A 27043-nucleotide genomic window follows, 5' to 3' on the forward strand; every position below is an offset into this window, starting at 1 on the left:
GTTGGTACCCTCGCCCTAACGGGCTCGGGCACAAACCAATCCCTCGGGATTCTGCAGATGTTATAACACGAAAAAACATGCGTTATCCCTACATCATTAACCGTAGCGGATCATTATCCTCTACTAGTATTCAATAATGAGTATAGGTAGGCCAATAATAAAGGACAACAAGGTATATACTCTCATGGATAAAAGTTGTAGGATTAATAATTACTTGATTTTCAACACAAATAAGGTATGGTCAAAATTTGGAGAGAAAAAACAACAAACAACAACTCGTTTAATTCTTTGTAATCCAAAGATTGAAAAATAAACTTAAGACATATAACATCATACTTGGTGATAAGTGATCATACTATCATTAGCACTCGTGAACCTATGTTCATGCATGCACATTTTTGGACAATTGCTAGACATAATTTCTATACAAACTAACCAAATTAAGTGCTGAAATGATATTCTTTGTGCTAAATCAGCTTAAAATGGGTCTCTGACTGTGCACTATTTTCAACCCTTTCATCAAAGCAAATGCCTTTTGAAGCATATATGACTAATGTAAAACATAACAGGAAAAGAACAGGCTGCTAAAATTGAAAAAAGCTGTTCCTAAACAGCGTGCTTGACTATTTGAAGAATAATATGTAACTTAGCCCTTAAACAGAATTTAGTTGAAAAAGGGATGTAATATGGAAAAAAAATTTGACAGAGTTATTCATCCTAGCCTACAGCTGGTAGTGACAATAGTAAACAAGCATTCCAAGTTTAAAAGCAGTAATGTAATTGTTAAGAAACTGGCGTGAAATCTTGACCAAGAATGTTAAGTTGAAAAAGGGCCAGAATTTAAGTCCAAATCCCCAACAGAGTTACCCCTTCTTGCCTTAAGATGGAGGTCGTGATAGTAAACATTTATTTCAAGTTTTAAAGCAATATCTGAAATGGTTGAGGAATAATGTGGATTTGTACAAAAAAAAACTGTAGGTCTGACACCAACATCAAGGCATGTAGGACAGCTCCCCCCCGCCCATATTCTTCAAATAGTCAAGCTAAACACGTAAGTTAACATTTAAGAATAATCATATTAATTGTAAACTATATCAGCAATGCCGTTGCCATAGTCTTTTATAAAAGAAATACGGTGTTCATTGCAAAACACAGGTTTCCAATACAAGAAAATGATTGCTGTCAACAGAACTGAAAATGCAAATTTCAAAAACTAAGAACTTGAAAACTATTAACTATATTAAAACAGTATATGCAAACCCAACTAGAACTGTCACAGGAATGACAAATACTCCACACAGCGCTCTGATGCAGTATATTTTACCTTTTAAAACAATGGGACAGGATGTGACAGGACGAGACACCTTGGGTAAGTTCTATATAAATAAAATCATTTACGTGAAATAACTCAAAAAATAAAGAAGCCATAGTTATGGTTCTTGTTCACTGCACTTCTAATCATCAAGGTCTATTTATTAGTGAAGTTTGAAGTCAATACTTTTAAGGACTGTGGAGATATGGCTGGAACAAATGTTTACATGAAAACCAACAAAGGGAAATAACTCAAAACTTAGGGAAGCAAGAGCTATGGTTCTTAGTCACTGAAGTTCTACAGATAGAGATATATCTAATGATGAAGTTTAAAGTCATTATCTTTAAAAACAATGGAGATATGGCCCAAACAAAATTTTCATCTGAAAATAGCAAAGGGAAATAACTCAGAAATCAAGGAAGCCAGAGTTATGATTCTTGGTCACTGCACTTCTAATCATTGAGGTCTATCTATTGGTGAAGTTTGAAACCAATATCTTTAAGGACACAAAATGGCAGGCTTAAACCTTTGACCTTGAGTTGTGACCTTGACCTTGAACCGACAAGGCTGACTCATGGGTTCTGCATATCGTCTTGATGAGGTGATCATTTGACCCAAGTTTCATGAAAATCCTTCAAGGGGTTTAGGAGATATGGACCGGACACGATTTTGTTACGGACGGAAGGACACAGACCATTCCTATAATCCCTCTGCCAGGTGGGGGATTAAACAAAGGGAAATAATTAAAAAATTTAGCAAGGAAGAGTTATGGGTCTTGCACACTGCTTTTCCTCTCAATGTCTTCTATCATTGCATGAAGTTTGATGAAGATTGGATGATAAATGTTGAAAATATAAGGCAAAAACAAAACTTTAACAAAGGGAAATAATTCAAAAATTTAGCATGGAAGAGTTATAGGTCTTGCACATTGCTTTTCCTCTAAATGCCTTCTATCATTGTATGAAGTTTGATGAAGATTGGATGATAAATGTTGACGATATAAGGCAAAAAACAAAACTTTAACATGAAATTGTTAACGACGCCATCCGCCCGGCGGAAGGACACACGGAGGTATCAAGCTTTTTAGTACTAAAGGTCATGGTGACCTTGACATTTGCTCTCAGGATCATCTACTGGTCAGGACCAACATACTGTCTAAGTTTGAGGGTCCTAGCCGCAACCACTGTAAAGTTATCAAGCTTTTATTACTAAAGGTCATAGTGACCTTGAGCATGACCTTTGACCTCAGGGTCATCTACTGATGAGGACCAATATCCCTACTAAGTTTGAGGGTCCTAACCATAAGCATTGCAGAATTACAAGCTTTTTTTTTGGTACTAAAGGTCACGGTGACCTTGACCTTTGACTTCAAGGTCATCTACTCTTCAGGTCCATCCTCCCTATTAGTTTGATAGTCCTAGGCCCAAGCATTGCCGAGTTATAAGGGCATTTTGCTCTATGTAAAACAAGTGACCCCTCCCCCCGGGCGGGGCCTCTTTCCACCCCAGGGGCATAATTTGAAAATCTTGGTAGAGGACCACTAGGCAATGCTACATACCAAATATCAATGGCCTAGGCCTTCTCGTTTCAGACAAGTTTTTTCCTATATAAGCCTATGTAAAACTTGTGACCCCCAGGCGGGGCCACTTTTCACCCAAGGGGCATAATTTGAACAATCTTGGTATAGGACCACTAGGTAATGCTACATACCAAATATCAAATGCCTACTGTTTGATTCACCTTTTCCGTGACAAGGTTTTTTGCAAATTTCTCTTTTATTGTGCAAAAACTATATTAAAGCTGTCATTTTAAATGTATTCGAGAATCGTAATAGGATTTTTTTGAATTTTTGAGATATCTCTCACCATTTGTTAATTATTGCCAAAAATGTATTTTGAGGGGTAAAATCCCATTGTAATTTTACTGCACACTAAAATTTCGAAAAAATATTTTTTGAGAAATTACACTTTATTTTTCCATTTGTTTGTTGCTTTTATGCCAATTAAGAGATTTTGAAAGTTTCATAAGGATCTGTTGGTAAACAAAGTCAATATTTTAATTTTTTGAAATTTTGTGGCCCAAAATGGCTGAAATTTATAATGGGAAATATCCTACCAAAATGGATTTTGCGTTATAAAATCAAAACTACTTGAGATATCTTGAAAATCAAAAAAGTTCCTATTACGATTCCCGAAGACTTTAAAAAAAAATACATAGCTTTAATATAGTTTATGCTCAATGAAAGAGAAATTTGCAAAAAAAACCTTGTCACGGAAAAGGTGAATCAAACAGTAGGCCTTGTTGTTTCAGACAAGAACACTTTTAAAGTTTTCAGTTAAAAAATATATTTTTAGCTCCTGTGACCTAGTTGTGCGATGGACCAGAACCATTTGAACAATTCTGAAAGAGGACCATCCAAGAATCATTCCTGTGAAGTTTGGTCAAAATCCAATCAGTGGTTTAGAAGATGTCATTTAAAGAAATTGTTCACGGACGCACAACGGATAAAAAGTGATCACAAAAGCTCCCCGTCACTACGTGACAGGTGAGCTAATAAAATGACAGAATACCATACATATGTATAGATTAGGTTAATTTATCGAGAAATGCAGATTTATATTTTCAACGGTATACAGTAAAACCATGCCACTTATTAAATCGCACCCAGTATTATAATTAATTTGAAGGTTAAATAGTGGTGTAGCAAAGTAACAAAGCACTTTTGCTTAAATGTTATATTTGGCTACCATTTTATCTTATTCAAATAAACATGTTGACATTATTGGTTTAAAATTGTACATTATTCTGCAAAAATCAAACACTTTCCCTTTACAAGGAAACTCATGTTCACAATTAATATCAGAAATGATTATGTCAGTCTTTAACAAAACATATCAAACCTCATCTTCATTGTACAAAAATATATGAAGGGCAAGCGCAGCAGTCCTACCTGTTTATTCATATCATGTGAATACTTAAATTGTGTTTTTGCATTGTTAACATAACAAAACACAAGCTTAAATCTTGACAAATGGGTAAAACCAAAAACACAGTTTCTCCATGCAAGACAAGTGTCTAACACATATATGTACCGAACTGCCATTGTGGCAACTAAGTCAAGCTCACCGTAAGCGGACTCGACTAAAATGAACGCATACTGAATGGATCTGATTTACTTTTAACAGAACTTTTAACAGTAAATTTTTACAATGAGTCAAGTGCTTACAAAGATATCATTAAGTAGAACATTGCATGAAAAGATGCGAGGGTTATCAAATCATATTATGATCCTGAGCACTTGTACTCTATCGAGCTAAAACTCATGTTCACTGTAAACCATAGAATGAATTTGTGAATGCATAATCGTAAAGCTTGAAGAGTTCTTCTTGTCCTGGTAGTTGGTTGGTCGTAGTGGCCCTTGGCAAAGTCAGTGAATTGACACATGTACTGGCAGTAGGTAAAAATCCATCTCCAGCAGCACAAAACACAATTGTTGGCTGTATCTTAAAACCAAGAAGAGGCTCTTCATCAGTGCTGCATGCAAATACCAGTATACTGGCAAGTGTCAGCTTTTCTCGTCTTCCAGCTGGATAAAAATGAAAAAAATATTAATACAAAAGTTCAAACAGAACTGATTCCCAAGCTATGATTTGGACATTCACTGTTCATATATAGCTTGAGATGAATGGATGCATGCATGGTGACATGTAATTCTGACAATGTTTAAACCATGATTTTCGAGTCTTTTGTAAAGGTTTACATCTACACAGCTGCAGTTCACAAAATATATACAGAGGTATCTAAATTAATAAAAAGTCCATCATAAAATATTAAAGAGTAAATGGACTAAACTGAGACATAAACATATATGTGTATATATACACATGTATGTATCGGTAATTTTCAAACCATAAAGGTCACATAATAGACCCCATCTTTGTTTAAGGTAACAGATGTAAAACGTGATTAGTCATTTCAATACATACACATGTGTCAATTGATACACTTGATATATTTTACACCTATAACTAGGACTAATCCAGTTTTAAATTCCAATAATAAATGTGACAACCATTGTACATGACATGTATGACAAGGTTTGATTTGTAAATGTCAATTTGACAAACATGAAATAAAAACCCAAAACTGGATGACATTCTCCCACAATCCGAGAGTCTAACATCCTCACCATTCTTTGGATACTTGAGCTGAAACAAATTTTCATGAAAGAAACATGTCCCCTGGTCCTGTCTCAAACTTAAAGAAGTAGGAAATGTGTTCATGAAAGGCACAAATTCCTTTTGCACTGGTCACTATCATAACTGTACACTGGTACTGGGAGATTTTGTAGAAAAAACATAATAACCTGATAAATCTTTGGCAATTTTCTACCAAACTGAAGCTCATTTTTGCTTGGTCAGACAAATGCTATTTTGGTATACTATATCCTATTTTATTCAGAACAGAAAAATCACTGAGTCAATCTGATGACAGTTAACTAAAAGCTATTGGGCTTTACTATAAATACTAATGTTTACCTGCAACTTCTCTTAAGTATTTTATAAACATGCTGTAGACTTCCTTTTCATACATGTATGCATTGGTACCTTCCTCACTGAAATTTGCCTTTAGTAATGTTGTTATTCGCTTCATAGTTATGCTGTGACTTGCAGGTTGCAGAAGGAATTTTAACTCTGGAAGTCCCAGGAACAACTGGAGCATACAAAGAATTTTATAAAGAAAGGTGTTTAACTGTGAAAACAGTTAGTAGTATAATGTACATAAAATGTTTCTTTTGTAGTATATATGTATACTTTCAACAGGTAACTTTTAGAAAGTTTATACAACATGTATTGATATATTTCATGAAGCTGAATACTGTCAATATCATATCTGGCAAAAAAGATTGGTCCCTATTAGTCCCCAAGTTTGTTTCATGTAAGTTTTCCAAGATACTTATCAGACTGACTGGAATTTTTACCAGACAGGTCTGGCTGACACATATTTATTGCACAAATATCATCTTTGTATTGTTAAAATTCAAATAAAACAAGAGTGAGCAATCAAGTCCTCTAGAAACATGATTTGTAATTATAAAAATTGTGTCCAGACATAAGACACAAATGTCACTGACAATATGACCTTTCCCCCTAATGATTATCCTTAAAAAAACTTTGTTTGCTCAACACGATGGCATGTACTTTAAAGGTTGGACAAAATCATAAACATAATGATAAAGACACATATCCTGATTAATTTTCATAAAATTCAGTTGAAATTTTAATGATGGATTTTATTGTATTCAAAAACATGTAGCAGTATTTGATCTGACTTAGTGACTTCAAGTCAAACATGCTGACAAAGTTTTAGGCTTTACTTAACAGAAGATGAAAGTACAGTTTACATTCGTTAACTCTAAATTAAAAGGTCCTTAATTCAGAAACTTAGTTATGTGAACACATGACTGGTATATACTTACATCATATATACCCAAGATGTTCAATCCTTTTCTGAGATTCTTCACACAGAGTGAGCCTGATTCTGTTGTGTCGAAAATCTCTGCTACCTGCTGAGGCGACAGAAACACCGGCATTTTTCCATTCTGAAGAATGCTCAAAGCTGAAATAGATAAGTATCAGCTGCCCATAATATATGACACATTTCGATAAAAGCAATCTTCAATATCACTTGACCTTTGACGGGGATAAAAACTTGTTTCCTAAGTGCCATACCTTAAAATGTATGCTTTAAAGAAACATTCAGGACATTCTTTGATTACCAGCACTGACTCTGATCAGACAGTGTAGATTTCTAGGGTGGGTCTACCATAGTTTCAAACACCTGATTTTCGCTTGAAGTTGATGCATCATTTTCATAATTATCTTGAAGACTATGAATTTAATAATGATTTATAGGCAAAAGTGGTGAGAATACATGAAGCAGAATCAAGACTGACTGACAGTAATATGTATGCTAATTGCATTGTTTCACCATCAATGTAAAATAACACAAAATTAGAAATGTGTCTGTAAGATATGGATGCCCCAGTGGTATTAGATGTGAAGGGGACATAAGCTTCCTGTGACAAATAATTTGTATTTTTATCTGTATGTTTATTTGGAGTTAATGCCTTTCAGCACCATATGTGCTCTATCCAAGGCAGAGTCTAAAGTCTATATATGCATATGGGCTCATATCAGATAGATTTTGTACCTGGTATATGGCTAAAATTCAATGAACCACAGTGACTTGAATGAACCTCTGAACCTGTTACATGACCTTTTTACTTTAAATTAATTTTAAAAGTACATCACACACAGTCAAAATCTTCATAAATATCAATGTACATTTGTATATTGCAAATGACCAATCTCTTACAGTGACCTTGACCTCTGGCCCACAAAACACAAATTCACAATCACTATGCAAAACTTCAAAGTCCTGTAGTAACCTTGACCTTTGACCAACGGACCTAAGTGTGATCTGTGACACATCATCTCCTTGTGGTAATCATTTGTGCCAAGTTATTGCATCATGCATAATGAAGTTATAGACACAAATTGCGCACACACACACACAAACAATTACAGGAGCAATACTAGATGCCTTTGGCTATTATCATGGTGAAAGAATATTAACAAGGAGGCAAGATGGTCTTGGATTTCTCACCTGAGTAAGCTGATCATATACACAATATCTTATTCATTTTTTACACCAGATGACCAATATATAAATTTGGCCATATCTAACTTTATGAAGTCATGTACAAAACAAATACCCTAAAGTTCAATAGACCCATTCTACACGGTTTTAAACCAGGTATATGTAGTTCATATGCTAAATTGTTGACAGATAGACAAGGGACATTGACTATATGACCGAGTGATGATAAGTACAATACTTCACTTGAGCAATGATCAGGAGAGCAAAAAATACTTTTTGGTTTTGTGTATGAATTATCAACTTTGTTTTTGCCATTTGTTTGATGACTTCTTCAATACTTATTTTTCATTATAAATCTAGTTAATTATCTGCAAAAGGACAGTTATGTTTTTATTAGTTCAACAGGCAGCTTTTTTTAAGTTCATACCTAGTATAATTCCTACTGTGTAATAATCTGGTGCAAGCAGTTCTCGTAGGCCATTGTCAAAGTACTTCTCTTTTATCTCAATAAGAACAAGCCGAAAGAATTCTTTCCGTGGACCACCATAATCTGCAGCAAGCTGAAAATTTTCCAAGCAAGAGAATCACAATAATCACATATTGCTGTGACACTTGAGTTGAATGTAATATTTGAACAATACAAGCAGTTACAGTAGTTCTTGTGCAGGGTACAGTATGTGCACCTTCCCAAAGTCACTTCTGTGTCAAGAATGTAAACGGTTAAAATTGAATAATTAAAAACAAGAACAATCACTGAAAGTGACACAATACTCCTGCAAAAGGGTTAGCCGCTTTGTTCCTTTAACTTTTTGCCTTAAAAATAATTAAATGTCAACATGAAAACTGAACTGCCGGGGCGCTAAATGCACCTGTGGAAGGCCCTGCTACATGTATCCTAGGGTTACAGCGATACAGCTCTAGAGGGATGAAAAGATGGTGGGACAATGCCAAAAATATATCCCTCCTGGCACTACAGTCCAGATGATTAAGTAATGTTAACAAGGGGTCAATGCGGAAACCGCATTAAAGCCGGATTTTTCACTTTCACAAACAAGAAAGATGTATGATTAAATCTTTTAATTGGATGATAAATGTCGAAAATATAGACAAAAACAAAAAAACTTTAACAAAGGGATCTTATGGGTCTTGCACATAGCTTTTTCCCTCAATGTCTCCTATCATAGTATGAAGTTTAATGAAAATTGGATGATAAATGTTGAAGATATAAGGAAAAAACAAAACATTAACAAAGGGAGATAATTAAAAAATTAAGCAAGGAAGAGTTATGGATCTTGCACATAGCTTTTCCTCTCAATGTCTTCTATCATTGCATGAAGTTTGATGAAGATTGGATGATAAATGTTGAAGATTTAAGGCAAAAACAAAACCTTAACATGAAATTGTTAACGACGCCATTAGCCCACCCGCCCGCTCGGACTGCGCCAATCTATAAGCCGATTTTTTTCGTTGAAAAATCCGGCTAATAATTGTTGAAAATTAAAAGTTGAAAAGATAAAATACCTCATTGTAGAACTGAACTTCCAAAGTTTTACGAAGTTCTTCAGCTGGAATAGAACTGATTTCTTCCATACTTGTTTCCAGGATTTTGTCTCGATCAATGGTTATAAATGTTGTTTCCCCCTCGATTGAGGTATCTGTATCCTCCACCTCAAGTGGTCGACCAATCACAATCTCCTCTTGTATTTTTCTCAGCATTTCCACAGGGTTGCTTATCTCATTCTGTTGACAAAAATTTATACAGTACTGTACAGTGTCATGTAAACTTTGGACGAATTTCAAATCATGCAAGCCCTCAGATTCATTAACTTGCACTTCAGTTGTATCATTTTCATTGCTAATGCCAGGGCTTAAGCTAGGCTAAGATTTTAGGGAGAAGTCACTTCTCCCTCAGCTAAGATTAGGGAGAAGTGGCGAGATTTTAGGGAGAAGTGGCGAGATTTAAAGTAAATAACAAATTCACTGAAAATGTCAGTGATTCTGTTTTCTTATCATTTTAAACCTTCTGAATCTAATGTGATTTTAAGAACTGCAAATTTAAGTTTTTTTTCACTCTTGCAATGATTGCACAAACCAAGAAAACCCTTTAAATATGAATACAATTAAAAAAAGTTAATTCCATATCAGCAAAAGATAAATCAAGCTCCCAGTGCTTTGCACTCAAAAGTCAGTCACTTTAAATACATGTCAATAGGAAGCAGTGACATCACTATGACATCACACAGAATACATTTGTCGCAGGGTCAGATACCCACTTTATTTTTGTATCTGTCTATTGTATGATTTATGTATTGTCCTTTTGTGTTGTCACTGTTAAATTTCTTATCATCCCATATTTCCAATATTCCTATACATTTCCAATACATTCATTCATCTGTCATTTTCATTTTCATATTAATTAACCATGGTGACGGGCCTCAAACATATTTGACTTTCCCGCACTCCTATGTCACGCATGCGCACTTCAGTAAATAGAAATACATGGTAGTAGAAGCCATTTTTCTTCTCTTGTCTTACGACAAATTCTTAGTGCCGCTTTGCGTGCCTTTACAGGTAATTGTTGATTTCATTCATTGTATTATCCATTTGTCTTTCATTTCATATCATATTTGTATTGCATTCGCTTGGAAATATGGAATTATGCACTTCAGTAAATAGAAATACATGGTAGTAGAAGCCATTTTTCTTCTCTTGTCTTACGACAAATTCTTAGTGCCGCTTTGCGTGCCTTTACAGGCAGATGACCCACAAGTACTCTCCAACCCAGGGCGTAAGAACCCAGACTACGACATTGGTGGCCAGTGTACCGTTTTGGTAAGGAGTGTAGTACGAACATCATGGGTCGAGTATTCAGGGTGCGAATGTTGTCAGCCGAGTTTCCCAGAGAGTGACGTCATTTGTAAACATGGGATTTCCCTACTTTTTTTTCCTTAGAGCTCTGAACAATTTAATAAATTAGTGCACAAACATAATATTTAGTTAAAAGTTGGATCCAAATAAATAAAATGAACCAGTTTCAACAGGATACATACCATCAGAGTGAGTTTTGACCAGGATTTGTGGAAATGAAAAGGAAAATAGACTTTGAAATTTGACAGCCAGTTTTGACAGTTCAGAAATTTAGAAGTGACAGTTATTTTCAGTGTATTTAAGGACTTTAAAAGTATCTAGATTTGAAAATTTATGAGTTTTATTGATAAAAATGTTTTTTATCAGCAGTTACCACTTGTGTTTTTTGTGTTTTGTACATTTTTGACAGTGTATTTTAAACATTTACTGTTTTTTTTCAGGTTGAATTTTGTCACAGTGATAATTCCACTGTGTACCCTTTTTTGAACTGTTAGAAATTGAGAATCATACTACAAAGATGACCGGTCCACTGTACTTCACAGAATTCACAGCAGAGTAACAACTGGAACAAGGGTTACATTTCACTTAGCATGGTGTTGGTGAGCAAATCTAACCTTTACTAACATTTCATCTATTCATCAGTTATTAAATCTACTGGCCTTATAAAAAAAAAAAAAAAAAAAAAAATCTTTTAAAGAGCATAATTGTATACATAGCCTGTTGAAAGCCGGCTTATTGGTAGCCAGACGGGTATTCCTATAAAATCCCTGAAATATGTGAAATTTATTTGTGTGTGTATCCCATTTAACATCCATGATGGTGTCTGACTGAAAAAAAAAGAAAAAAAAAAAAAAAAAAGCAAGGAAAAATCTGGCTCTTTTCCTTTATATTTTGGATTCTGTAAAATCATACCTTTACCTTAATGCGGTCATAAGTCTGGATTGACAGTTATTTTTCTGAAGAAAAGAAGTTTCATTGAAGTTGTGTGTGCGGTGTTCAAGAACGAACAAGGAGAGGTAACTTGAAATTTGAAATTGTATGAAATAAAATAAATTTCATAGTGTTGTGTTGCTTTATCAAAATTTTCTGAAACTTATTCAGAGAATTGAATTTACAGGTGTTGTACTATTGCGATAGTATATATAATTGTAGATTCTTATCCAGAATTTCCGAAAAAAAATTTTAGAAATGTATGGTGTACATTGTGGACATCTATGCAAATTCTGATTTTCAGGTTTGAATACCTTGTGTTCATGTTTTGAAAAAGGAATAGCACTTGATTGTGTCCTTCATATTATACGGTGTACAATAGTTGCCATTGTGAAGCAGTAAATGTATGGTGTAGTGTTTTGACCATTTCAGTTGTGTATATGATTTCTTAGTACTCTCAAGTGATTGATACTACGGAAGCTGTGAATAACAATAGAAACTCATGAGTGTATGGTGTACCAGTAAAGACATTAGTGTACCTGTTCATAAACCCGAATTTTATGTAACGTGTTTTCAATTTTGAAAAAAAAAAATTTGAAATATATTTTTAGAAATTTTGTATGGTGTCATAGAGTAACCATTTAAGCTCTACAGTGTATGGTGTACCAGTGTAGACATTAATTGTTCTACATTTATTTCAATTGTGTTCTCAGATTTTGTGTATATATATTTTTTTTAAAACACAATGTCTACCATGGAATTGCCTTCTGTTCAGGAAAAGGCGGAGGAGCAATATATCCAAGAGTTGTTACGCACTGGGAAATATAAGATTTTTCCTGTGCAACCAGACCCTTCTGCAACGCACACGGGTGATACTCCAGTCTATCCTCCGGGTATTAGTAAACCTAGTACCTCAGTTGGGAATGTTTATGTTCCACCTACTGCAGCTGGGCCTAACCCTATTTTGTCCAGTACCTTTGCTCCATTTCTCAGAGAGCATGGAACCCCTACACCTGAGAGGATATATCGTCGGAGACATACTATGGGAGAACCTCTTTCTGTTTCATTTAATACAGAATTTAGAGCTGAAGATGATTTGCAAACACCATCTACGAGGTCGCCGGTTGTTTCGGCATTAGATGATGGCTTCTTTGTGTCTGATATGCCCAAGTATCAGAATCAGTCTTTGTCACATTCCTTTCTACCTCCCACTCTAAGATTAGATCCTTTAAATTCATTGCCATATGATGACCAGTATGTCCCGCCTAGACCTCCCTTACCACCTGATTACCCTCCTGAACGTGAAAGACTACCTAGTTCAGTAAAAATGCCCAAACTTACTGAGTTTTCAGGAGATGGTGTTTCAGAGTTTGAAATCTGGAAATATGATGTCAACTGTTTGATAAATGAAGGTGTGTACCCTACTCATGTAATTAGAGAAGCGATGCGTCGCTCTTTAAAAGGTGCTGCGAGAGGAGTTCTTTTACATCTTGGTGAGTCTGCTTCGGTCAGTGATATTTTAGTAGAGTTAGAGGGTGTATATGGAAATGTTAGACCTGTTGAGAAGTTGAAGGAGATGTTTTACAGTGAAAGCCAAAGAGAAGGTGAGAGTGTAGCGGATTATAGTTTAAGGTTGGAACGTTTGTTGAGTCGTGTTCCGGAAATGTTAGATAGATTTAGTAGAAATGAGATGTTAAGAAGTAGGTTATGGTCAGGGCTTAGGGACCAGGAATTAAAGAATGTGTCAAGGTATTTATTTGAAAAGGTAATAGATTTTAATACCCTCAGGAGAGAACTTAGAGGAATTGAAGAAGATTTAAGAACACAAAAGGTAAGTAAGGCAGAGCACAAATCAGAAGTAAAGGTCGCAGATAAGGAGGAAGGTAAAGCAAATGTAGCAGAAGCAAAGCAGTTTGTAGCATCAGTAGAAAGCAAGGTACTCCAACAGATAGAAGCCCTGACAAAACAGATGAACAGGATGGAGAGTAAGTTGGGTGAATTAGATAAGGAAGTAAAAGATATCAAGAGAAGTCAAAGAGAGAGAAGACCACCTTGGAGAAATAGAGATAATAGGAGAGAAGTAGGTACTCAAAGTAGTGCAGATAGTACAAAGACCTCTGATGACAAGAAGGATGGTACTTTAAACTTGAAAGGGCCTCTATCGCAGGGCAGATAGACGGCCATGGTAGTATTAGCCCTAGTTCTGTGCCCTTTGTTGGACATTCAAATGAGACAGTTATTATTGTAAATGGTAAGAGAGTGGGAGCATTAATTGATACTGGGTCAATGGTTACTACACTTTCCCAATCTAGTTTCTCTTCTCTTGTACCTAAACCACAGTTACATGATTTTTCTGATTTTAGCCTTGATATTACAGGGGCTAATGGTTTCAAGGTACCTTATGCTGGGTATAGTGTATTAGACATTTCCATCCCTGATGTTGATCTTTCTCCATTTTCAGTCCCAGTGTTGATTGTCCCAGATACAAGGTATTCTTCTTCTGTCCCAATGATAGTGGGCACAAATGTTGTCACTCATGTAAGATCTTCAGGTGTTTCAGGTTTTCCTGCTGCATTGCAAAATGCCTTTGCTTCTCTGGCCGGAGATCATATTGTACCAGTTACATCCATGAATGAGAAAGTCATTGTCGTGAAACCCTTCGAGACTACAACCATTACCGGAAAAGCACGGTCAGTAGGAAACATGACTGCAGGTGTAACAGAAGCGAATGATTCCTGTACTTTGAACATCTGTCCTAGACTTGTTAAAGTCACTCCCGGTACTTCTTTTTCTAGGATACCGGTGCGTATTTGTAACATTACGGCACGGCCATTGTCTATTTTTCCGAGATCTACACTTTGTAATCTCCAGGATGTTTCGGTGGTTCGAACCATTGATCCTTTGGAAGGTCATACTTCCAAGAGTCACAACCAAGAAAAATCTCTTGATGATCTTGGTATTTCTATTCCTTCTGATACTCTTTCCAATGATCAACGTGATCAGGCTAGAACTTTTCTCAGTAAGTGGAAACACATCTTTTCTTCAGGTCCTACTGATCTAGGTTGTACCAACTTGGTCGAGCATGAGATTAAACTGTCTGATTCCACTCCTTTTAAAGAACCATATAGTAGGATACCACCAGGCATGTTCGAGGAAGTTAGAGAGCACTTGAAGGACATGTTGGAAGCAGATGCCATCAGACCATCACAGAGTCCCTTTTCTTCCAATATAGTCTTAGTCCGGAAGAAGGACGGCTCTCTACGGTTCTGTATCGACTACAGAAAATTGAACAGTCGGACCGTAAAAGATGCCTACGCCTTACCCCGGATTGAGGAAACTATTGATTCTTTGGCTGGTTCTCACTTCTTTTCCAAACTTGACCTACGCTCTGGTTATTGGCAGGTTGCCATGAAGGAAGAGGACAAGAAGAAAACTGCTTTCCAGGTTGGGCCTTTAGGTTTTTTTGAATGTAACCGGATGGGATTTGGACTTACAAATGCCCCAGCCACTTTCCAACGTCTAATGGAGCGCTGCATGGGCGAGTTGCACCTCAAAGACTGTCTTATCTATCTCGATGATATCATCATCTTTTCTGACACTATAGACTCTCACTTCCGCCGTCTTGAAGCTGTATTCCAACGCTTGGAAAAGGCTGGTTTGAAGCTGAAAGGTTCTAAGTGTGAGTTCTTCCAAACTCAGGTGAAATACCTTGGCCATGTTGTAAGCAGAAATGGAGTCGAGACAGATCCAGACAAGCTCAAGGTTTTGAAGGAGTGGCCAGTCCCTACAAGTATCAAGGAACTTAGAAGCTTTCTGAGTTTTGCTGGGTATTACCGTCGTTTTGTCCCTGGATTTTCCCAGATAGCCAAACCATTAAATGACCTCCTAGTTGGTCACCCTACCAACAAGAAGGCTAAATCGTCCAAACCTGCTGCACCTTGGACATGGGGTCAGAAACAACAGGATGCTTTCAGATTATTGATTGACAAACTGACATCACCTCCCGTCTTGGCATATGCTGACTACTCTAAACCTTTTATTTTGAACGTAGATGCCAGTTGCAGTGGTTTAGGTGCAGTTCTCTACCAGGAGCATAATGGCAAGGAGCGTGTTGTTGCCTACGCCAGCAGAGGGTTACGAGGGAATGAGCGCAATTACCCTGCGCACAAGTTAGAGTTTTTAGCCCTTAAATGGTCCATCTGTGATAAGTTTCATGATTATCTCTATGGTAATTCTGTAAAAGTCCATACAGACAACAACCCTTTAACTTATGTCTTTTCAACGGCAAAGTTAGATGCCATGAGTCACAGGTGGTTAGCTGCCTTGTCTGCATATGACATCCAGATCCACTATCGCTCTGGAAAACAGAATTTGGATGCTGATGCTCTTTCCAGGCTTCCCAAACCAGACACCAATGACACTATTTTGTTTTCAGATGCCATCAAAGCTCTTTTGCAGGCTCATTCTTCTGTCTCTGAGGCATTACCTGCCATGGAATGTGTTTCTTTTGCACAACAGGTACTTAGAGATAACCCTCCAGATGACATTTCAGTTGGCACCAGTTTCCAAGCAGTTGATTGGAAGGAGGAACAGGCTAAGGATCCTGCCATTTCTAGAGTAATTGAGATTTTCAGGGCCGGTCACAGGTTAACTGAACGCCAGAGAGCAAGTGAACCAATGACTGTTAGAAGGTACTTGCGGGAATGGAATTCTCTGTTTTTTAAAGACGGTGTTCTTTACAGGAAAGGCTCTATGAGTGGTTTTGATGTCCAACAGTTGATTTTGCCAGAGTGTTTCTATGATAAAGTTTTCCATGGCCTCCATGATGAAGCTGGTCATCAGGGCCGGGATCGAACTATCAGCTTGCTGAAGTCTCGTTTTTATTGGCCCCAAATGGACCAGTTTGTTGAGCACCGTATCCGTAATTGCTCAAGGTGTATTCGCAGGAAAACTTTAGATAGAAATGCTGCCAAACTTGTTTCTGTCAAGTCCCATTACCCAATGGAACTTGTCTGTATGGACTTCCTTTCTCTTGAGATGTCTTCTGGTGGTTTTGAGAATATTCTTGTCATTACCGACCATTTCACTCGTTTTTCTCAGGCTTTACCATCAAAAAACCAGACAGCCCATACTACTGCTAAACTTCTGTTCGACTCTTTCATTTCCCATTATGGTTTCCCTAGTAGACTTCACAGCGACCAAGGGAGGAATTTTGAGAGTGATGTTATCCGAGAACTCTGCAAACTGGCAGGTGTGGAGAAGACGAGGACCACACCATACCACCCTCAAGGGAATGGAATGCCAGAGAGGTTCAACGAGACTCTACTCAACATGCTTGGCACGCTTGAGGAGGAGAAGAAGTCTAACTGGAAGGCACATCTCCCAACCATGGTCCACGCCTTCAACTCAACCAGACATGACTCCACTGGTTTCACCCCTCATTTCCTGATGTTTGGTCGTCATCCCAGGCTAGCCATAGACGCGGTTTTAGGGATTGAGCCAGACAAAGGTGACACCAAAGACAAGTCCAGTTATGTCTCAGGTTTGAAGAGTAGGCTCCATTTCGCCTACAAAGTGGCCTCCAGAGAAGCAAGGAAACAAGGACGTCGACACAAGAAGAGGTATGATCTCCGTGTCAGAGAAGCAAAGTTGGAAGTTGGAGATAGGGTTCTTGTTCGTAATGTCGGCATCAGGGGTAAGAACAAGCTTGCCGATAGGTGGGAGAGAGACGTCCATGTAGTCGTTGATCAGCCCAATCCAGATCTCCCGGTATATAGTGTGAAACGGGAACATGGCCAAAGTCATCCTAGACTACTCCATCGCAACCTCCTCCTCCCATTTATGGGTATCCCCTTACAAGTCCCTGCTTCCAAACAAACTACTACTTCCTCTGTAACAAATGTTTCAGGTAATTCTGATATTCCAGGCTCTGAACAGCAAGTGTTGGACAATCAGGAACCAGATCAACCAACAGATAACTCTGTACTGGATCCATCAAATTGTTCTAACCATGTTTCTTTTTCAGATTCTAATAATACTCAGAAGGACCCTGTTTCAACAAATACTAATAAATATGTCATACCTGCTCTTAGGTCTTTGAATCCTGCAGCACAGCCATTTCAGCCAAGGGCAGTCAGAACTAGGGCTAAGCCAAAATGGATGACATCAGATGATTGGCATTTAAGTTAATTTTAAAATGGAATAGTTCACTTCTTTTTCAGAGTATTCTTACAGAGACCAGGAATGTTTTATGGATCAGATTTTGGAATTGTGATTTCGTGTAAATATATAATGCGTCGAATGAATTTGTGTACATGAGAGTTGACCATGTACATGTATTTTTGGTCATTTTGTGCATCCTTGAATATTTGTAATTATTTATCTGTGTAATGCAAAGATGCATTGCCTGGATAGCCTTAATTTTACAGTTATCTGTTATTAACACTGTATTCACATTAAATAGGTTGAGCTCGCCTATTGTGAGATGTGCTTAACAGCATATTGAAATATATTATGTTCTGTGAAATTTTGCACCGAGTGTACAATTATCACAGCTTGTGGGCTGACGTCTGCTTCATTTTTTCTTTTTGAGTAGTATTACTTTTACAAGTATTTTTTCTAGCAAGTATGTAGAAATTACATCAGTAGTTAGAACTAGATAGGTAGTTTTAAGCTTTACAGCTGTACCTTCATATTAGAATTACTGCTCTTAAAGGTATAGATTGAAATGAGAATTTAAAATGTCGAGACGACATTTCCCTAAGAGGGGGAGTATGTCGCAGGGTCAGATACCCACTTTATTTTTGTATCTGTCTATTGTATGATTTATGTATTGTCCTTTTGTGTTGTCACTGTTAAATTTCTTATCATCCCATATTTCCAATATTCCTATACATTTCCAATACATTCATTCATCTGTCATTTTCATTTTCATATTAATTAACCATGGTGACGGGCCTCAAACATATTTGACTTTCCCGCACTCCTATGTCACGCATGCGCACTTCAGTAAATAGAAATACATGGTAGTAGAAGCCATTTTTCTTCTCTTGTCTTACGACAAATTCTTAGTGCCGCTTTGCGTGCCTTTACAGGTAATTGTTGATTTCATTCATTGTATTATCCATTTGTCTTTCATTTCATATCATATTTGTATTGCATTCGCTTGGAAATATGGAATTATGCACTTCAGTAAATAGAAATACATGGTAGTAGAAGCCATTTTTCTTCTCTTGTCTTACGACAAATTCTTAGTGCCGCTTTGCGTGCCTTTACAGGCAGATGACCCACAAGTACTCTCCAACCCAGGGCGTAAGAACCCAGACTACGACACATTCTTTGATCTGCTGGTGACTCTTTGATATGCTGGTGTCGGCACACATTAAAAGAAACAGTTGTCAAACAGGTTTAACCCAGTTTCTGATGGCAGATGTCAAAAATTTGTGTAAATTTCAGTTACGTTATTTTAGTCACAGAAAGTGTCAGTGATAATATTGGGGTTTTGAAAAATACGAGTAAAATTAAGTGGATTTAAGGAATTTACTGGAGCTAGTCACGGTAAGATACTTTCTAAAGGTCAAAACTTATGTAATATAAATCCCTACTGCTTTGTTTATCAACAGTCAGTTTACAAAACAAGTGTCACCTTCGCACTTTTCCGTAATCTGAAGTAGGCGGAGCTTAAATTATGCCATCGTGTATTCCAGTCAAGTGTCAACAGGCCGATAGCGGATAACTGGAGGAGTGTTGACAAAAAAATCCGGCGACTTGAATTTCGCTTTGATGTGAGATTAGAGCGAAGTGGGGAGCAACAAAGCGACTATTTCGCTGAAGTCGCTCCCTCGCTCAAGCCCTGCTAATGCCTGGTATTATTGGTCGTTCAGTATCAGTAGAGCTGTGAGTATCATGGACTAGCACTTCACTATTGTCTACAATATTCTGAAAGGACAATTCACCAGCATTTCTATCATTTGAGCTTTGAGTATCATTAGCGTTTTGAAAAACAAAATAATACTCAGTTTCATGATTCTCTGTATCTTGACTTCTCACCTTGTCTGCATCTGTACTAAAATTAGGTCCTTCATTTAGTCCACAGAATCCGATATGATTTCTCAAGTCATGAACAGAAAATTCTACTTTGCAGTTCTCACAAGCAACTTTCACTGAGGGACCTTCATAATCTGATACAGGTTCAACTGATAATGAGCGCTGTATTGGACGGAGATAAATACGAGCCTGTGATCCTACATTCATTTTCAAAGACTTTGAGTTCCATGGACATGGAACTGCCACCAATGTTCTGCCATTCTGCAATGTTCTAAGCATTTCAAAACCTCCACTGTCCTTCAGTTTTGTAAATCCTTGTTCACTCTGAAGCATTTGTATAATGTCCTCTTCACTGGATGAATTGCTCACTTTAATTTTCTTTAGTCCTAATCCTGTTTTATTCAAAATTTCTTTCTCAGTTGATGTAGGTGTCTTCACCTGATCTCTTGAACTTAAACAGAAAAACTGTGCTGTCCAGCTTCCACCTTTATTTTTTTGCTTTGTAGCAGTTGTCCTTCCTGATGTGCTTCTGTATCGGAATCCAGGAAACAGTCTAGCTGTTACACTTGAACTGTCTGCTTGTGCTACGGACTGGAAAAAAAACAAAACAAGGTGTGTTTATAAATAGTTATGCCTCCTGACAGCAGTACACATGAATGGTGTGAGATCATCTTCTTGTGATGACAAAGCAATAGATCTACTTAGTCTGCATGTATATAAGCCTATTTGATATTTTGTTGATAAAGCAAGTGCTGCTGTTATACTGCTACTAGAACAAATGTAGTACTACTAGTACTACCTAAAGTGAAACCCCATTAGCAAGCATCAATTTCTTGAGGTCTAGGCATAGCTCGAGCTCAGTCAGACCATGGGTCCGAACGTTTCCAATTAAATTTAAAGTGTATTTTACCATTGGTGAATCAAGCATCAATGGCTTGAAAGCTTGAGTTCTTTGTCGAGCCCCGAAAGCCTAAATTCAACCTAATTTACCCCATATAGCTTGGGGCAACACTGCTGTCAACAATTGACATGTCAATGTAGTCCTGTGTACTGTTATTCACACCTCATCAGAATCTCAATCACAATTTTAATCGATTAGTGTCAATGGGCTTGATCTGTCGTAATATGCACTAATCATTAATCTAGACTCTGGACGAAAGTAGCTCTATGGACATAAATAAATGCAATTTTGTTCAGACCATTGCAGTATCAACTGAATTGAATAACAATTTATTCATCAATTAGAAATCATAAACAAAAGAAATGGTGAACTAGAGATTGCTTTTAATAAAAGCACATGTCTCCCCATACCACTTCATTTGTATGGAATGGTGAATGGAAAGCATTTTCTGGGCAAAAGCACATGTCTCCCCATACCGCTTCATTTGTATGGAATGGTGAATGGAAAAGCATTTTCTGGGCAAAGTACAAAGAAGTGACTTCTTAACTTGAAAAGAATAACTGAAAACAATATAATTTTTGCAATAAAGTCTTTTTTGGGAAAGTGAGTGGGAACAAACAAATCAATATGTCTCCCTGCATATGGAGAGACATAATGAATAACATAGTAAAATTTGGCATTTTAGTTCATTCAAGGGCACATAACTATGGCCCTTTCTCTGATTTGACCCGTAAACGAATCAGAATAAGATCTTTAAGCTAAGCACATTCTATGTAAATATGATTAGGATTGGTGAAGAAATGAGGGTGATACGAGTAAAAACATAGTGAAATATGGCAGATTTTGATAAATCAAGGGCATATAACTCTGTACCTACTATTCGAATCTGACCTATAATCGAACTTGAATGAGATCTTACAGATATAAAATCTCTATGTAAATATGATTAGGATCCGTGTAGAAACGAATGTGCTAGAGTATAAACATCATGAAATACGGCATATTTTGATTAACAAGGGCATATAACTCTGGACCTACAATCTCGATCTGATCTATAAAGAAAATAAGAATAAGATCTTAAGATTGGTGAAGAAATGAAGGTGCTACAGTATAAACATAGTGAAATATGGCAGATTTTGATAAATCAAGGGCGTATAACTCTGGTCCTATTATTCGGATAGGACCCATAATCGAAAGTGAATCAAAAGAAATAAAGTTGTTAGAGTGTAAACATCGTGAAAAATTTATTTCAAAGGCCCATAACTCTGGCAAAAATTATTCAACCGGAAAATGCTGACGATATGCAATACTAGGCTTGGTACTGAACATTCTTACAAGGTTTGGATGAAATGCCACTAGTAGTTTTAGAGAAGAAGCGCAGACAAACTTTATAAAAAAAATACCTTCAAAGGGCCATAACTCGGCCAAAAATCATTCAACCGGAAAATGCCGACGATATGCGATACTAGCCTTGGTACTGAACCTTCTTATAAAGTTTGGTTGAAATCCAACCAGTAGTTTTAGAGAAGAAGCGCAGACAAACTTTGTGACATTCCAGACAGACGGACAGCACAAAATCAATATATCTCCCCCCTATATGGGGAGACATAATAAAAAAAAAAATATGGAACAAGAGGGCCATCTTTTTAGGGCCAAGATGGTCCTATATGGTTATAATGCTACAGGAGAAAATCGGACCAGCAGTTTTTGAGAAGATTTTCAAAGTTCCCACTATATACATATAAGGAAAAGTGCCCGTACCCTCTGGGGGCCATGTTTTTTTACGATTCAAAATGGCAAATAAGAATTTGGTAGAGAGTCACCCAATCAACGTTTCTGTGAAATTATTTTGAAATCGGACCGGCAGTTTCTGAGGAGATTTTCAAAGTTCCTACTATATACATATAAGGAAAAGTTGCCACGCCCCCACCACCCCCCCCAGCGGCCATGTTTTTTTACAAATCATACTGACGGCTAGAAAATTGGTAGAGGATAATCCATGGAACCTTTCTGTAAAATTTTTTGAAATCAGGGTAGCAGTTTCCGAGGAGATTTTCAGTTTTTCCTTTTGGTTTCCATTGCAACCACATTTCTGCATGGAACCTTTTCACACGAAGGAATCTGAAAGGGGGCCACCTAGTGAACATCCCTGTGGATTTATTTCAAAACTGGACCACCGCTTTAAGAGAAGAAGTTGTGTGAACCAAAATGTTGACAGACAGACGGACGTACTCAAGAGCCGGATATTGTGGGGTTATTCATTTGATCTTTTATAACCCTACAATTACAATTGTTTAACCCCACAATGTAAATTTTAACCCCATAATGATGAAATAAACTCAAGGAACCCCACAATGCTATCCCTAACCCAAAACCTAACCTTATAATGGCATCTGAGTAACGTCGGACACACTTATATCTCTCATTTATAGCAATTTTAAGATTTAGATAAGATTCGGTATTCTGTTCATATTCCCGAATATGAGTTCATATTTGGTGTTTAGTTACACCGCTTCGGCTATAATGGTACCAAACAACCAAACAGACTAAACAGGGAACTAGACAATTTTGTCTAGTGAGCCTATACTATGTGTTCGACTGCTGATTAGCTGAAAATAAGCAGATGCCTGAAATATTGTTCCTGTGAATATAATCGTGGAGTGATAGATCTGGAATAAAAACACGCGAAAACAAGAAATCGGTGAAACCGAATGATGATCCCCGAAGCATGTGCTTGTCGCAATATGGGGAAATAACAGATACATGCGCTTGTCATAACTTCCCATAAAGTTTGTCAAATTTAGCCAGTAGTTGTTGAGAAATAGCGCGGACACAAATAGCACTGAAGTAATATATGTATGGTAATAGATAAAAAATCAAAGGGTCATAAATCCTACAAAAATCATTGACCGAAACATGCTGACAATATGCCCATGTCATTTCAATTATGAAGTTTCCCATAAAGTTTCGTCAAATTCTAGCTAGTAGTTGTTGAGAAATAGAGCGGACACGAACAGCACTATATGTATTGAATATATGGTAAGAGAAAAAATCAAAGGGCCATAAATCCGTCAAATATCATCGAACTGGAACACGCTAATAATATGCTCATGTCGTCTCCATAATGAAGCTTCCCATAAAGTTTTGCCAAATTCTAGCCAGTAGTTGTTGAGAAACAGCGTGGACACAAATGAATAGTATGTACTATACAGTAGGAAAATCAAAGGGCCATAAATCTGTCAAAGGTTATCCAGCCTTAACATGCTCATCTCCACTAGCTTTTTATAAAGTTTCATTGAATTCCTGTATTTAGTTGCTGAGAATTAGCATGGACAAATATGATACGGACGCACGACGCACGGACGGACAAAGCAGCGACTATATGCTCCACCTTCGGTGAGCATAAAAATCCTGCTATGATCTGCATATGGAATATTTGGTACTTGAAAACATTGTCAGATTTGGTCAGAGACTGCTAAAAGTGACCAGTGAAAGGGAGTAATAACATTCAGCTCAAAAATAAGTGGCATAAAGTAATGGTCATCCTATATAAATATCATTGTTTTCCTGTGTAACTAAGGTGTTTCTACAAAAAAAGAGGCATTTCAGCAGTGGGTGAGTCTCAGAGAATTTGGAAAGTCACGTTCACGGGAATCCTTATAATTGTAGTGATGTGGGGTAAGACAGGCGGCCCGGTTAGCTCAGTCGGTAGAGCACCATACTAGTGTTGAGGGAGTCGTGGGTTCGAGCCCCACGTCGGGCGCACTTTTTTACTTGGTTTACAACAGTGGTGGCAGCGGTGTTTGATGGCCCACGGTGGTTGAGCCTCAAATGTCGGGAGGGGGAGGAATGTGGTGATGTGGGGTAAGACAGGCTGCCCGGTTAGCTCAGTCGGTAGAGGGCCATACTAGTGTTGAGGGGTCGTGTGTTCGAGCCCCACATCGGGCACACTTTTTCCCCTTGGTTTACAACAATGGCAGCAGCGGTGTTTGATGGCCCACGGTGGTTGAGCCTCAAATGTCGGGAGGGGAAGGAATGTAGTGATGTGGGGTAAGACAGGCCGCCCGGTTAGCTCAGTCGATAGATCTCCGTACCAGTGTTGAGGGGATCGTAGGTGCGAGCCCTACATCAGCGCACATTTTCCCCTTGGTTTACAACATAATGTACGTTTATGGAAACCTAACTGGATGTCTAAATACCTAAATGAAATACACGGTCAGGCCGCGAAAACATATTACAATCGTGATTATCACATACACATACCTTATTAACAGTTAAATTCGATCTTAATCAATGCATGAACACCTTTTTCACTGGGAAAAAAAACTTACATCATTTGTATGCTAAACTGACTTGAATTTAGACATTTTGAATTCGTAAAACGAGTGAAATCATACGTAACTGGCAGAATACAGCAGAATATAAACAAACGAAAATATAAAATTGCCCCAAAGGTATAACAACTAACGAAAAGGCGAACAGGGGAAATACACTTCATGCAGCTGAGTCGGACCTCTAGTTCCATAAAACAATTTATATTTTCATGATGTACAGTACAAACAACAGAAACTTATACTGGCTTTGAAACACAAAGATATGGGAAATTGTTGTTGTTTTTTTAAATATTAATGAACCTAAAATTACCATAACTACATATTTATAGCAAACTTTTTATCTGTTATAATATATTAAACAGTAAATATGATACTAGATTTTAAATCAATCATACTATTCCAAATCATATTGGGGGAGGGGGGTGGGGGGCGTAAACGACTATGGTTTTGGGTGTTAAACGCCCAGGGGTGAAACGACTGGTATTCAAATGTTTTGGGTACGAACCATTAGACTGCGTTTTGCTTCTTCCCTGAGGCGTATTCTGTCACCAATTGTAGCAACACCTAACCTAACCAAGTCCTCATCGCTTAGTGTTGAGATTAGGTTTACGTCGATCTTTTCCGCAGTAAATCTTTCTTTTAATGTTGGCAGACCAGACCTGTGTAATATTTCCTGCACGGGGTCCATTTCTTCGCGAACCGCCATTTTTAGCTGCTAAGTACGCATGCGCACAACTTCTTGAACAACACCACGCGTTTTCAACATAATAACATGGTTTTATAACATAATAAAACTGTGTGTGGACATATCAACACCACATGTTGAGAAAACAACAAAGACAGTAAACATAATAACTCATTATGTAGACAAAATAACTCTGCGTTGTAACATAACAACACGACCGATTAACATAATAAAACAGTGGGTGGACATGTCAACACCACATATAGACAAAACAACAAAGACAGTAAACATGATAACTCATTATGTCGACAAAATAACTCTGCATTGTAACATAACAACACGACCGATTAACATAATAAAACAGTGGGTGGACATGTCAACACCACATATAGACAAAACAACAAAGACAGTAAACATGATAACTCATTATGTCGACAAAATAACTCTGCATTGTGACATAACAACACGACCGATTAACATAATAAAACAGTGTGTGGACATGTCAACACCACATATAGACAAAACAACACAGACATTTAAGATAATAACATGGGGTACTGACAAGTTCACATGATTCTTGGACAAGATAAAATAAAATTTGATAACATAAGACAGCCATGGCGTTCCATACTTCGGTTTGATTGAGTTTGTTCATGTGGTGTATCGGACTAATAAACGGAAGTCAACTCTAGTTAAAATGGCCGTTCTCATTCATTCGAAAGGACCAGAATATATAATACAACTTTATCATCATACAATGAAAAAATTTGCAAACTATGTTTTAAGATATGTTGAACAGCCGCAGTCATGTAAAAGATCAAGGCTAAAATACTATTCTGAATACTATAGGGAACGTAAAAGAGGTAGTTCTGCAATTAGAACCGGAAGTCATGGTGTTACGTCATTTATCCGGGTAGCGTAGAATAACACCTCGTCTCGGCATCCTGTAGTGTAAATTATTTCATGAATTAATGGAAACGCGTATGTAAACTTATTAAATTGCAACGTAACCATTATTGTATAGATTAAATCTGACATTTGAAATGTTTAAGATGTTAAATAGTTCCAAATTGGCACTAAGCTTCAGCTTGAAATGTGAGTATCTCTAAAACAATTGAGTCAAAAGCACTGACACGGACCTATGCATTTTATTCACCACATAATATGACCATATGTTTTTATCTACGACTGTTTCATCAAAATCTATATGGTAGAGAAAATTCTACTCAATAAAATAAATAATCTAATTTAAGTATGTATTTTTTTTATTATTGTTCCAATCATGAACTGGCCATAAAGCGTTC

General features: G+C 37.2%; 1 protein-coding gene and 1 non-coding gene across 2 annotated transcripts; one reads left to right on the forward strand and one right to left on the reverse strand.

Moving 5' to 3' along the window:
* Positions 1-3739: 3739 nt before the first annotated feature.
* On the reverse strand, positions 3740-26368 carry LOC123541168 (uncharacterized). The gene is made up of 7 exons (XM_053527460.1): positions 25560-26368; positions 19625-20410; positions 9497-9853; positions 8403-8535; positions 6792-6931; positions 5851-6025; positions 3740-4898 (listed from the first exon to the last, which is right to left on the reverse strand). Exons 1-7 carry the CDS (start codon positions 25758-25760, stop codon positions 4639-4641), a joined length of 2052 nt encoding a protein of 683 aa, XP_053383435.1. The 5' UTR covers positions 25761-26368; the 3' UTR covers positions 3740-4638.
* Positions 24411-24483, forward strand: Trnat-agu (transfer RNA threonine (anticodon AGU)). Its single transcript has one exon. It is a non-coding gene; the product is annotated as a tRNA-Thr (tRNA).
* Positions 26369-27043: the final 675 nt, after the last annotated feature.

This window comes from Mercenaria mercenaria, chromosome 16 (assembly GCF_021730395.1).
Source record: "Mercenaria mercenaria strain notata chromosome 16, MADL_Memer_1, whole genome shotgun sequence".
Lineage (NCBI taxonomy): Eukaryota > Metazoa > Mollusca > Bivalvia > Venerida > Veneridae > Mercenaria > Mercenaria mercenaria.